The following is a 13,559-nucleotide window of genomic DNA, read 5'->3' as shown; positions in this document are numbered from 1 at the left end:
GATCCCAGGGTCCTGGGATCGAGCCCCGCATCGGGCTCTCTGCTCCGCAGGGAGCCTGCTTCCTTCTCTCTCTCTCTCTGCCTGCCTCTCTACCTGCTTGTGATCTCTGTCTGTCAAATAAATAAAATCTTTAAAAAAAAAAAAAGAAAAAGAAAAAAAAGAAAAATCCAAACCAAGAAATTAAAGTGTCGGGCTGCAACCACTAACTAAACTCCAGACTTGGGCGCCTGGGTGGCTCAGTGGGTTAAAGCCTCTACTTTCAGCTTGGGTCATGCTCTCAGGGTCCTGGGATCGAGCCCTGCATTCGGCTCTCTGCTTGGCAGGAAACCTGCTTCCTCCTCTTTCTCTGCCTACCTCTCTGCCTACTTGTGATCTCTGTCAAATAAATAAAATCTCAAAAAAAAAACAAAACAAAACGAAACTCCAGACTTTATTTGGATCGTGCTAGTTTTTCCACTAATATATTTTGTCTTCCAGGCTCCAATCTAGGATACTACGTTGCATTTAGCATACATTCAGTTTTGCACATTGCATTTTTCTCAACGAACAATACATCTTGGAGATGGTTTCATATTAACTAATGTAAATGTGTTTCCCTTTAAACCTAGCTGCATAGAGTTCCCTGGAGTGCAAATGAATTATAGAACTCCTTCCCTTCTGACATGATTTAGGCTGTTTCCCAGGCATGGCTTTTTAGTTATTCATGCACATAGGTCTTTGCACACACATGTGAGCACATTTGCAGAATAGATTCCCAGAGGAAGAATCAGGAGGTCAAAGGGGTGAGATGTAATATTTTAGTGACTGAGCCAACCTGCCCTCTGTAAGGAGTGTAAACACCAGTGGATGTAATCAGAGGTGTGTTTCTGCTTGATTGCTAGTACAGTTCATTCTTTCCATTCTACACTCTCAGATGGTGAAAGAGAGATTGGCCCAGTAGGGCAGAAGAGGGAGATAAGCCTGGGCAAGTGGCAGGGAGACAGGCCATAAGGGTCCCTCGGTGCCAGGCAGAGGTGCTGGACGTCCTGAGGACACTGGGGAGCCATGGAGGGTTAGAGGTTAGATCAAGCCATGGACAGATGTGGTCATGTAGAGATGTGGTAGGAAGAGTCATTAAATGGCTCCCTCTCCCTTGGATGGTCCTGAGAGCCCCACCTGGCCCTCATCTCTCAGTTTCCCTCTCACCTACAGGGTGTCTGAGTGGTGGGGCCGGGGCAGACATACCTGTTCTGCTAGGAAAGGCCTGCCTAGACCAGGCCACGCTGCTGCCCCTCCGGCCTAGTGAGCCACATTCTGCGGGTGTGTGACCAGATGGATCCAAGGAAGGCAGGGACAGATCTGGGACAGAGGTGGAAGCCGAGCTCCCTGCCCTCCCAGAGGCCAACCCCCAGTCCCCAGCATTTGGCAAGGCCTGGCCTGTTTTCACTGCTCAGGTAAAGTTCAAAATGTTTAGCAGAATCTTTCTTTCTTTCTTTCTTTCTTTCTTTTTTTTTTTTGGTCAATGCACCTCTCACATCCCATGGTGACATTTTGATTAATATTTATTTATTGGTTTTGGAGGCCAACAATAATCATCATAGAATATTTGAAAAATGCCAAAATGCCCAAGGAATGAAATAAAAATCCCCCGCACTTATCTCCCCTTCCTTCATAACCAATGGTAACTTTTGGGGGGCTTTGTTTCATAATTTTAATGCTAACATACACATATTTATATTTTTATCAGAAAAGCAATCATAGGCGCACCTGGGTGGCTCAGTTGGTTAAATGTCTGCCTTCAGCTTGGGTCATGATTCCAAAGTCCTGGGTTTGAGTCCTGGATCGGGCTCCCTCTCCCTTTGCCCCTCCACCTGCTTGTGCTCTCTCTCTTTCTGTGTCAAACAAATAAAATCGGGGGGAGAAAAAAAGAAGAAAAGCAATCATACTTAGCATGCTCTTTTGTAATCTTTTTGCACTGAATAATTTCCCAAGTATTTTCCCATGACAGATATTCATTTGCAATGTGATTTTTTTTTTAAAGATCTTATTTATTTATTTGAGAGAGAAAAATCACAAGTAGGCAGAGAAGCAGGCAGAGGGGGAGGAGGGAGCAGGCTCCCTGCTGAGCAGAGAGCCCTATGCGGGGCTCGAACCCAGGATCCTGGGATCATGACCTGCGTGCCCCTGCAGTGTGATTTTTTTAAGGGAAAACTTGATTTTATGCATACCAATCTCCATTAATTCCACAAACACTCTTTAAAGCCCCTCAGATAAAAAAGTATCATATTAGGGGCACCTGGATGGCTCAGTCGTTAAGTGTCTGCCTTCAGGTTGGGCATGATCCCATCCTGGGATCGAGCCCCAGATGGGCTTCCTGCTCCGAGGGAAGCCTGTTTCTCCCTCTCCCATTCCGCCTGCTTGTGTTCCCTCTCTCACTGCGTCTGTCTCTGTCAAATAGATAAATAAAATCTTAAAAAAATATATATATTGTATTAACCCTAATGTACGCTGAGCTCTTGGGTTGAACACCTGTTAGCGAAAGCACAAAGCATTTTCAAGTGTGACCTTACTGTTTGAAGTACAAGTATGGAGTCACCTTGCTGAATCAGCCTCTGTACCTTGGGCACCGTAGAGTCCAGACGTCGGAAATCAGGACTCATGCAGCCTCAGCGGACGGTGCATTTCTGCACTGGATTCTGATAACACCAAATTGAGAAAATTCATGATTCGCTATAAAAAGGTCTGTTAGTTCCTGAGCTCTTAGAATGAATGGGGTCCTATGCCCCAAGGCAGGGACTGTTAAAACCCCCGTTTCACAGGGGAGCACACTAGGGCTCAGAGAGAAGCTGGTGAGGCCTCTTTGCCTCCCTTGTTCTCCAAGGAAGAGTCACAGACGAGGTCACTGTGAACTTGCTCATGAGGACACACCTGAATGTAAAAGCAGATTAGGCCGGAATCCCCCTTTTCCTTGCCGCATTTACAAGGCAGTCAAATATGTGCACAGGATCAGGGAGGTTTTCATTCCAGAGCCTGCAGGAAAGCCAGTTAGGTCAGTTAACCCAGAGCAGCTCTTGTGTGTTAAAATACGGTGTGTAGGGGCGCCTGGCTGTTTGACTCGTTTAAGGTGTCTGACTCTTGATTTCGGCTCAGGTCATGATCTCCGGGTGGTGGAATTGAGCCCCATGTCCGGCGCCTTGCTCAGCACAAGTCAGGATACATAACCTTGTTATGTAAGGGCTTGACCCTTGCCCTCTGCTCCTCCCCATGCTCACTTATGCTCTTTCTCTCCCTCTCTCTCTAAAGTAAATAACTAGAGGCGCCTGGGTGGCTCAGTGGGTTAAGCCTCTGCCTTTGGCTCAGTCATGATCTCAGGGTCCTGGAATCGAGCCCCAAGTCGGGCTTTCTGCTCAGCAGGGAGCTTGCTTCCCCAACCCCCCTCCACTTGCCTCTCTGCCTACTTGTGATCTCTCTCCCTGTCAAATAAATAAACAAAATCTTAAAAAAATATATCTATAGATGTGTCAATATAAACTTTTGAAAAGCCAGAAAGGACATTCATCATGTGTTCATCACAATTATTCTAGGGGCTGTTGGACCAGATTTGGGGAGGGGTGGTGATTTACTGGGGAGTGAAATATGGGACACTAACATTTCTAAATTTTTATCTTCTTCAAATAGTAGGGTTATGAATGATTTTGGGGGTTTTTTAAAGTATTTTTTCCTTTCTTTTAAACATTAGGCTAAAAACATTGACCCATTTCTTTAAAAAGACCAGCTCTGAAAATGTATCTACGAATAAAAGTACTGTATGTGGCTTGTAAGTTTTTCTACTCTGCATCTCTTGAAGATTTCTCCATGGTAAAACATTATTTTTTACTACTGTGTGGTATTCCAGACTACAGACATAGCCTAGCTAACCTAACCAGTCCCCTCCAGAGGTTCATTTAGGTCACTGTAATGAACACCCTTATATATACTTTCCAGTTACTTAGACCATTGTGACATCTTTTTGTATTGGCTCACATAGCTCTATCTTCTTTTTAAGCAACAGGGAATCCAGCCCAAGGATAGAACATGAGCTGTACATTCCCTGCTGACGGATGTTTCCAATTCTTCAACCTAACAAAAAACCTCTTTGACCATTATATATATATATATAAAGATTTTATTTATCCATTTGACAGACAGAGATCACAAGTAGGCAGAGAGTCAGGCAGAGAGAGAGAGGAGGAAGCAGGCCCCCTGTTGTGCAGAGAGCCCGATGCAGGGCTCGATCCCAGGACCCTGAGACCATGACCTGAGCTAAAGGCAGAGGCTTTAACCCACTGAGCCACCCAGGCACCCCTGACCATTATATATATTTTTAAAAGTGCATTTAAAGGGGCTCTTGGGTGACTCGGGCAGTTAAGCACCTGCCTTGGCTCAGGTCATGATCCCAGGGTCCTGGGATCGAGTACTGTGTTGGGCTCTTTGCTCAGCTCCCCATTCATGCTTTCTCTCGCTATCTCTGTCTCTGTCTCTCTCTCAAACAAATAAAATCTTTAAAAAAAAATAAACAAAAGTATATTTTTAAAAGCTGATATCTGAATTCAGGGTTTGCAGACCAGTGGAGTAAAGGAGGACTCTGGGAAACGTCATTTGGAGGGGAAGGAAGCCCGGCCCTCTTGGCAGGACCTAACTGCTATAAAATGGACAGAGGTTGGCCTGCTTGAGAGAGGACAACAGTGAGGATAAGATTCCTAGAGTGTTTGCGGCCGTGCATCCGTTAGAGAATTTGCTGGAAGCTACAGCCGTTGGGAGGAGGCTATCTGCCACGTGTACCAGCCCAACAACCCTGCACTCTAATTTTCCTTTGATAAATCACCCCCACTTCCCAACACCATCCTTCACAGCAGTAGTAATTCAGGTACCCTCCCTTCCCCCACCAAAGGATGGGCCTAGACTCTAAGTGAGATTGAATCCTTAACCTTGGCTCAAGCTATTGGGAGAGAGGCGTCTCTTCCTGCTGTGTTGCTTAGTGTAAAGTTGTTAAGTCCGGTGTTGCCAAAGGAATCCTGCCTGAGAATGAAACAGGTTTCCTGGAAACTTCAATTGAACTCCTGGATCTGGATATGCCGGAAGCCAGCAATGTTGTCTCAGTTACACAAGACAAGAAATTCCATGTTATGTTTCAGTCAGTGCCCATTGGGTTTCTGCCACTTCCATTGGAAGAGTTCTTGTTCATTCGCCTTTGCCCCCAAGGAAAACAAATTAATTCATTCAACCAGTATTTATTGAATATTGATGCCCCTCCCTCTGCTGGGTGATATTGAGGACAATAAAGTAACCATGACAGAGCTTGTCCCTCCCCTCATGGCAATCCCATCTACCAGAGTATAAACAATCACAAACTATTTAGCAAAAATGGCAACAACTGCCATGAAGGAGGAGCTACAGGAGAGGCATTGGTGATGGGGTAGTGGGATCCGGGAAAGGTCCCCTGAGAACAGGACTTTAAATTGATGCTGAAAGATGGGCCAGGAATCAGCAGAGTGAAATGAGGTCCCTAAGGGTCCTAAGAGTCCCTGTACACATGTCCAAGGGTTTCAGGGCATCTCCAAATCTCAGCAGGGCTCAGAAAGTTGGTAAAAGGTCTTTGGAGGGAGAGGAAGGAGGGAAGGTTGAGGGAGGTGGGAAGCGGGGAGGTGGGGCAGCCATCAAGCCCTCAGCCAGAGGAAACAGGAACAGGAGGAGGCTGCACGTGCACGTGACCTTCCCTTCTTGCTCCTCACAATGTGGTGTAGAAATACATGGCTATGAGCATCACAGGGAGCTGTACGAGGAGGCAGTCAGGTGAGGGGCGCTCCAGCCCCACACCCACATCCCCCTCTTGCCCATAGGCTCCCGCCTCTCACCGTCCACATCAGGATGGCAAAACCAAACCACGAAATCCCCCATGTGTAGCTGTCGATGGCATGGCCGATGTGCTCAAAGCAGCCCTGGGCAAGGGGAAAAACATGGGAGTTTGAGGAAATGCCCAGTAGGGCTAGCCCTGAGGGAGAGTCACTGTGTGCCTTTCGGAAGATCACCTCCTTCTTCAAGCCTTGGTTTTCTCAGCCGTGCAGTGGGGATTGTGGCAGTGTCTACCTCCCAGAATGGTTTTGGGGAACCAGGGATGTGATGTTGAACCCAGGCCCCACACAAGTAGGTGTGTGGCAGTGGCTATGACAGTCTGAGGGCAGGTTTGTGCAGAGCTGGCTTGCCATGCTGCCCACAGGTGCCCAGGATTGAAATTTGCCTTTACTACGAGCAGTGCAGTTTTGATGCCTCCCTGTTTAGGAATGAGGTCAATGGGACCTGAGCCTCACAACAGAGTCACCCTCAGGTAGACCCCTGCCTCGACTTGGAAGCAGCTGAGAACAAAGTTTCGGGGTGTGCGTCCTGGAGTCAGGCGGGACTGAGTTGGGGGCCAGCTCCATCATTTGTTAGCTGTTGGGGCCTGGGAATGAATCTGGCTCTCTGAGCCTTAGTTTTCCCATCTGGGAGGTGACAATCTTGACAGCACTGGCCTTGAAGGTGGCCGTGGAGCGTCCGTGAATGGACGCATGCGCACACTCTGCGCAGAACTGGGCTTCAGAAATAGCTGTCTGGCTCCGAGGGTGGCGATGGTTGGCGCAGGTTCCCTTCTCCATGACACCGGATCTAAGTCGTATGGTTCCAGGGTCCTGAAGCAGCCAGAGGGATCGCTGGAACCATTTCTTCTCCTAGTCTAACCTCCTCTGGTTTCTCTCTCTGCCTTTGCACTCCCCTTGCCCTGGTTAAATCCCCTAATTGGGGCCTGTCTGCCTGAAATCCAGTCCCAGCTCCATCCCTTACCAGCGAATGAACTCCGCTTCATCATCCTTAAAATGCGATAATTATAAATGCATACCTCACAGGCCGTGGTGGGAATTAACTAAGATGAAGACTTAAAGCCCTTAGAAGAATGCCAGGTACAACTCAAAGGCTCAATGAAAGTTGGTTACTATGGTGGTGGTGCTGTTTCTGTGATTCCTGTTGCTCTCATTCCCAGGCAACCGGAAGAAAAGTTGCAGGTCTGGCTCGGGATCAGACAGACCCTGTGCCTCCCACTGACTTGCAGAGGGAAGAGGGACAGATGGAGAGAGAGTTGAGAGAGCCAGAGAGAGGGGAGAGAACGGAAGAAGCCAGAGGGGGTTGGAGGAGAAGACCGTGGGAGGGAGGAAGAGATAGAAGGACCAGAGGGGGCCAGAACCATGCCGCACAGACAGGGGAGCCGCAGGGAGGGACACACCTTGGTGAACAGGTAGTCTGTGTGGCCCAGGCGGCAGCCTTCTTCATTGAGGGGGATAAAGTTGCCAGTCCGCCGACAGCACAGTGGGGGCCAGGGGAACACCACCTCCGGGGTGGCCGCCCGGAAGGCTGATGTGAAGTTCACCCAGTCCATGGGACCGGATGTGCCACAGCACTCTTGCTGGAGAGAAAAGCAGGGGGTCAGGCAGGCTCTGGCTCCGAGAGGACAGCCATTCGCCTAAGGTCACAGAGTGAGGAAGGTCCCGACTTCCCATGTCCTGGGCCTTGAGGTGGGGGGGCGGGCAGCATCTGTGCTTGTGAACAAGGAGCAAGAGGTATTTATCCCGGCACCAAGGGGCTGGTGGGGGGTTTGAGTCAAACCCACACTCATGACTCATTTTAAAATTCTTTTGAATTAGCTGTCAAAAAAATTTGAGGTAAATGACACCCAAAGAAGGATTTCTGGTTTCTTCTAGCATCTGTATTTAGTTGGTGGCCCTGAATGATGAAAACATAGGCGCCTTCACATATGAGTTCCAATCCTGCCTACAGGTATGATTTGAACCAAATTGGGACCTCAATTTCTCTTGGGTCCTCAATATTCTTCTCTTGTGCCATATCATGTTGGGTTTAATTAAGAATGTGGCTTCTGGGGGCGCCTGGGGGGTGTAGTCAGTTGAACATCTGACTCTTGGTTTCGGCTTGGGTCGTGATGGGTTGTGATCTCAGGGTTGTGGGGTCGGGCCCTGCGTCAACCTCTGCACTTGGCACGGAGTCTGCTTGAGACTCTCTCTCCCATCCCCTCTGCCCTTCCCCACCCCCACACACGTGCATGCTCTCTCACTCAAATAAATATGTGAATGTTTAAAAAAAAATAAATAAATATGTGAATGTTTAAAAAAAAAAAAAAAGGGGACCCCTGGGTGGCTCAGTAGGTTAAAGCCTCTGCCTTTGGCTCAGGTCATGATCCCAGGACCCTAGGATCGAGCCCCACATCGGGCTTTCTGCTCAGCAGGGAGCCTGCTTCCTCCTTTCTCTCTGCCTGCCTCTCTGTGATCTCTGTCTGTCAAAGAAATAAATAAAATCTTTTTTAAAAAAAAAAAAGAGAGAGAGAGAGAGAGAGAATGTGGCTTCTGGAAGCTGGTGGCCTGGGTTTGAATCCTTCTGGTTCTATGACCTACCAGCTGTGTGACCTTGTGGAAGCCACTCAACCTCTTACCTTGATTTCTTCATGGCTGGAAAGCTGATCTCCCTTATGGTGGCTGTGTGAATTAAATAAGCTTTAAAAGTGCTTCTAACAGGGGCGCCTGGGTGGCTCAGTGGATTAAGCCTCTGTCTTTGGCTCAGGTCATGATCTCAGGGTCCTGGGATCGAGCCCCACATCGGGCTTTCTGTTCAGCAGGGAGCCTGCTCCCCCCCCCACCGCCTCTCTGCCTACTTGTGATCTCTATAAAATAAATAAATAAAATCTTTAAAAAAAAAAGTGCTTCTAACAGTACTCAAAGTTAGTGCTCATTAAATGTTCCTTATTATGATTATCCTCCTTATTAAGAAGGTATCTATAACGGCCAAGAGCAGGGGCTCTGGATCCAGGCTGGCAGACTCTGATCCCAGCTTACCAACCACGTGACACCAGGTGACATTCCCTTTTCTGGGCCTGTCTAGTCACCTGGAAAATGGCCATGACCAATCCTGTTCTCCAGAAGAACCACAGGAGTGGGTATCATCTATCAGTGGGCATAAGGGGAGGTGCCTATATACCTCTGTGGTCAGAGCCCCATTCCTCCAGCCCTTCCTACCCCCTCACCTCCTTGCCCCGCCTTGTCTACCTCAATCATGACGCGGTCCCAGAGGCGAGTCAGTTCCTGGCCCTGGTCAGTGTCTGCACTGTAGAAGGTCAGCATCTGCTTGGTAATCAGGGATGGGTTGGACACCATCTGTGGAGGTCCAGGAAGAACAGGGTCCAGTGGGGCTAGTGGAGAGCGAGGTCGACCACCACTCCACCCGCAGACCCAGACCCGGACCCTTGCCATTCTTGTCCCAAGTCACACCCCTCCCCTGGCCTCTGCCCAGCTCACATAGTCGTGGTGAGTGTAGGACGTGATGCAGGAGGCACACTCGAAGATGTAGACAATGAGCATGAGCACCAGGTACTGGGGAGAGATGGAGGGAGAGACAGAGGCACCACCCAGTCAGGGCAAAGCCTGCCAAGTCACACCCCCTCAAGGGATTGTCTTTTATTTTTTAATTTCATTCATTTATTTTGACAGAGAGAGATCACAAGTAGGCAGAGAGCCAGGCAGAGAGGGAAGGGGAAGCAGGCTCCCTGATGAGCAGAGAGCCCGATGCGGGGCTCCATCCCAGGACCCTGAGACCATGACCTGAGCTGAAGGCAGAGGCTTCAACCCACTGAGCTACCCAGCCGTGCCCCCCACTCCCACCCCGCTGAGGGATTTTAAAAAGAAGTTCAGGACAATGTGACCAGTAGCATCTAGGTGGTGGGTGTACAAGCATTCCCTAGTCAAGTCTTTCACCTTTCCTGTATGTTTAAGTTTTTTAATAATAAAATGTTAGTAAAAAATTAAATCAGGGGCGCCTGGGTGGTTTGATGGGTTAAGCCTCTGGGTTTGGCTCAGGTCATGATCTCAGGGTCCTGGGATCGAGCCCCACATTGGGCTCTCTGCTCAAGGGGAGCCTGCTCCCCCCACCCCTGCCTGCCTCTCTGCCTACTTGTGATCTCTCTCTGTCAAGTAAATAAATAAAATATTTTAAAAAATGATATCAACAAAAATATGTAAAGTATTGCCTGAAATTAACTATCAGTCTGGGCACAGTAAAATAAATGTCTACTACAGGAAAAACAAAACAAAACAGACATTCTTGAGACAACCTGAGGCATTTGAACAGAGACTAGATATTGAATTTGTAGGGCGTACTCGTGGCACGGTTGTTGTGCATAAAAAGAAAAAAAAAGCACTTTCCTCACACCTCACCTTCTCCCTTAAAGCAACAGGGGGTGGAATGTGGATACGCCAACACCTTTGCCAAGAGATGAGCGGCACAACATGCCTGACTGCTCTCAACAACGTCCTTAGCGCTCAGAGAAACGTGCACTCAAGTACTTACAGGTAAATGACTTGGTGTCTGGAATGCACTTCAAAATACCCCAGGAAGAAGGATGTGGGCAGGCAGAGGGTGAAGCCGAGGGAAACTGGCTGGCCAGGCTGTGGTCAATATTGTTGAAACTAGGTGATGGGTATGTGGGGTTCATGCCATTCACCGCACGCAATGTTTGAAATTTCCCATAATAATTTTTTTAAAAAATTCATGTCTTAGTTAATGAAAAACTAATAAGGGAGTAAGACACAGACAGAAACTTTTTTTTTTTTTAACCGGTTGGCTGAGCTTTTAGGGCTTCAGGTAAATTGTTATGTCAGAGAATTACATGCAGGAAAGAAAGCAAAAGAGAAGGAAAAGAGCCTTTCCAAGGCTCCATCTTACTCACAAGAAAGCCAAAGTCCTTACCAAGGCTGGCAAGACTCAACTGATAGGCCCACTTCCCCTTTCTCACCCCCATTCTCCATGCCCATCGCCCATAGTACCTCCCTTCTCTGACCCCTTACTGCCTCTCCCACACCCCACTCCCTCTTGGTTCCAGCCACACTGGACTCCTGGCCCCCTCTTGCTGTTCCCTCCCACAGAAAAGCACACCCCCTCACCTCCCCGAGGCCTCCCCTCCCCTTTCCCAGCTCCAGACCTTCCTTCCATCCTTACTGTCCACTGTCCCCCCATTGGGGGCGCCCTCCCCTTAGGGCTTTCCTATTTTCTCTCTAGATAGCCAAAGTGCCCAGCGCAGGACTGGGCCCACGGTTCTCACTCCATCCACATTTGTTGATGGAATAACCCGCTGCTCCCAGGAATCTAAGAGGCCCTCGGCTGTGGAGGCAGCACAATGTTGTCTCTATGTCGGGGGTGCTGGGATCGGAGCTCCTGCCTTCCCTATCACCTGGGCTATTGGCCTCTTTGAGCCCCCGTTTTCCTGTCTGGTAAACGGGCAGAGAAGCACTAACTCCAGACGGGGACTGGGGACACTGAGGGAGCTCATTTTCTAAACGGCTTTGCCTAGTGCCAGGCACAGGAGCGTTCCTTGGGAAGCCTGGGTTCTTGTGGTGGCGGTTATCACTGGTGGAAATTAAGAGCAAGGCTCAAGCTGAAGTGCTCAGGTTTCAATCCTGACTCTGTCACCCACCTGCTCTGCAACCTCGGATAAGTGACTTCACTTCTCTGAGCCTCCGTTTCAACTCTGTCAAATGTGCTCACCATAATGATGGGATCTCCTGGTGGGTTGTAAGGAGTAAATGCACCCATCTATGCAAAGCATTTAGAACATAATAAGTGCTCCCAAAATGGCAGCCATGCTATTGTTGTGGTTGTTTTGACAGAGCTCATGTGCACAGATTCTGGGGACCAACTAGTTGAGATTTCGCATCTCCGTCCTGCCACTCAAGAGCCGTTCTCCCGGGCAGAGCTCCCTTCCCTTCCTCTCTGTGCCCCAGTTTTCTCTGGAGATTGAGGGTAATGGCTGAGCCTGTGTTATAGGGTTATGGGAAGATTAAATAGAATGGTTGCCACGAGGCCCAAGTGTGGTGCATACTGGATACACACTCAGGGCTCGGTGGCCATGGTTACAGTGACTCTGTGGAGACAATCTCCGTGCCTGCCCGGCCCCATGCCCTCCCCCCCCCCGGGGGCCTCACCGTGAGGATCATGGACCGGCGGTGGCAGAGTGCTGCACCCACCCCAAAGCTGGCCACCACGAAGAAGGAGAAGCCACAGAAGATGGCGATCCAGGCGCCGGCGAAGACGTCATCCTTGCCCGAGACACCCGTCAGTGGGTACACGCGGTACTGGTCAGCTGTCACCCACACTGTCTCGGCAAACAGGGCCAGGCCTGACAGCTGGACAGGGCAGCAGGTTAGAGAGGACACAGCAGGTGGGGCCGCAGGACTGTCTCTGAGCAGGTTCCCCTTCTGAGCCTCCGCTGCCCTCGGCAAGGTGGGCACATGCGAATGGCAAGGATGTCGCCTTCCATGACCAGGGATGGGCTGGACAGAGGCCAGAAGGGAAGGGCTGCCCGGCTAGATCCCTGCTCCTCCTCCCCCAGCCGCCCCCACCCCCTCCAACGCCCGAGCTGCCGGATGCTTCAAGGATGCCGGGAGATGCCACATGCGAAGCCCAGAGTGCATGACAGGAACAGAGGAGATGCCCCTGGCCTCCCTCAAACAGTGTTGTTATTCCCGAGTGGGGGAACCTGCCCAGGCCCAGAGCAACTACAAGTGCATCATCCCTTTGACCCAGCAATGCTGCCTGCAGAAATCAGTCCTGTCTGTGCAGGAAAATCATAAACCCGCGAAGTTATTCTCTGCATCCCAGTGTCACAGGCACCGGCGTGCCGCACAGGGAGTGCTCTGCTGGGTGGAAGAGGGCAGGGCGGCTCTCTGAGGACTCCCGTGGAGTGGCCTATGGACTATGTGAGCAGGAAAAACGGGGAAGCACAAAACAGGATGTAGAATGAACTACCGTTTGGACAAAAAAGGAAGAAAATAGCTATATATGCTATTTGTATGCGCTTAAAGAAATGTTGGAGAAACTAAAAATCTAGTACCTATAGGAATGAGAGATGGGAGCAAGGAGAGGGGAAGGCCTCTCAGAGGATACCTTTGACCCCAATCAAGCTAACACTCACAGAGCGCGTGGTGTGCATGCTCCTCGGTAGTCCTAGTAACAGCTGTGTGACGGTCCTTGTTACCGCTGCAGGGCACGACCGTTGCTGTGGCCGACACAGACAGTAGCCGCACGTGCAGCTACTCAGACTCTGGTCTGAGCCCAAGAATCCAGTAACTCATCCTCCCGGCATTCCTATTTTCAGAGAACTAGTGGCTTGCTCCCACTTACAAAGCTGGGGATTGGCAGAGCTGGGATTAGAATCCAGGTTTCTCTGACAGCTGGTGGCATTGGCCATGGCAGGGGGCCCTCAGTCCCCACTCCCAGGCCTGGGCTGTCCCCTCCTCCCCACCCACCCACTGGGCTCCTGGCACTGGGGGAAGTCTCACCAGAATAATGATGTTGCCCACCACCAGCAGGCCCACCACAGCCGGAGACCCCTTCTCCGTCTCTGTTGCCGCAGATGCCATAGTTCTCCTGGGACACATGAGCCCGAATAAGGTCAGGCAGAGGCCAGGCATGCAGGGCAGCCCCAGCTGGAGCCACTGCCCTCCCTCCACACCCCA

At 49.9% G+C, this 13,559-nt stretch overlaps 1 protein-coding gene across 1 annotated transcript; it reads right to left on the bottom strand.

Annotated features, from left to right (window-relative positions):
* Positions 1-5,746: 5,746 nt before the first annotated feature.
* LOC111161573 (uroplakin 1A) lies at positions 5,747-13,463 on the bottom strand. The gene is made up of 7 exons (XM_022525315.1): positions 13,383-13,463; positions 12,027-12,227; positions 9,348-9,422; positions 9,099-9,206; positions 7,271-7,450; positions 5,874-5,957; positions 5,747-5,791 (listed from the first exon to the last, which is right to left on the bottom strand). Exons 1-7 carry the CDS (start codon positions 13,461-13,463, stop codon positions 5,747-5,749), a joined length of 774 nt encoding a protein of 257 aa, XP_022381023.1.
* Positions 13,464-13,559: the final 96 nt, after the last annotated feature.

This window comes from Enhydra lutris, unplaced genomic scaffold (genome assembly GCF_002288905.1).
Source record: "Enhydra lutris kenyoni isolate GAN:26980312 unplaced genomic scaffold, ASM228890v2 scaffoldscaffold85, whole genome shotgun sequence".
NCBI classification, from domain to species: Eukaryota; Metazoa; Chordata; class Mammalia; order Carnivora; family Mustelidae; genus Enhydra; species Enhydra lutris.
The sequence above is the reverse complement of the archived record's forward strand: the minus strand, read 5'-3'. Positions and strand labels throughout refer to the sequence as shown.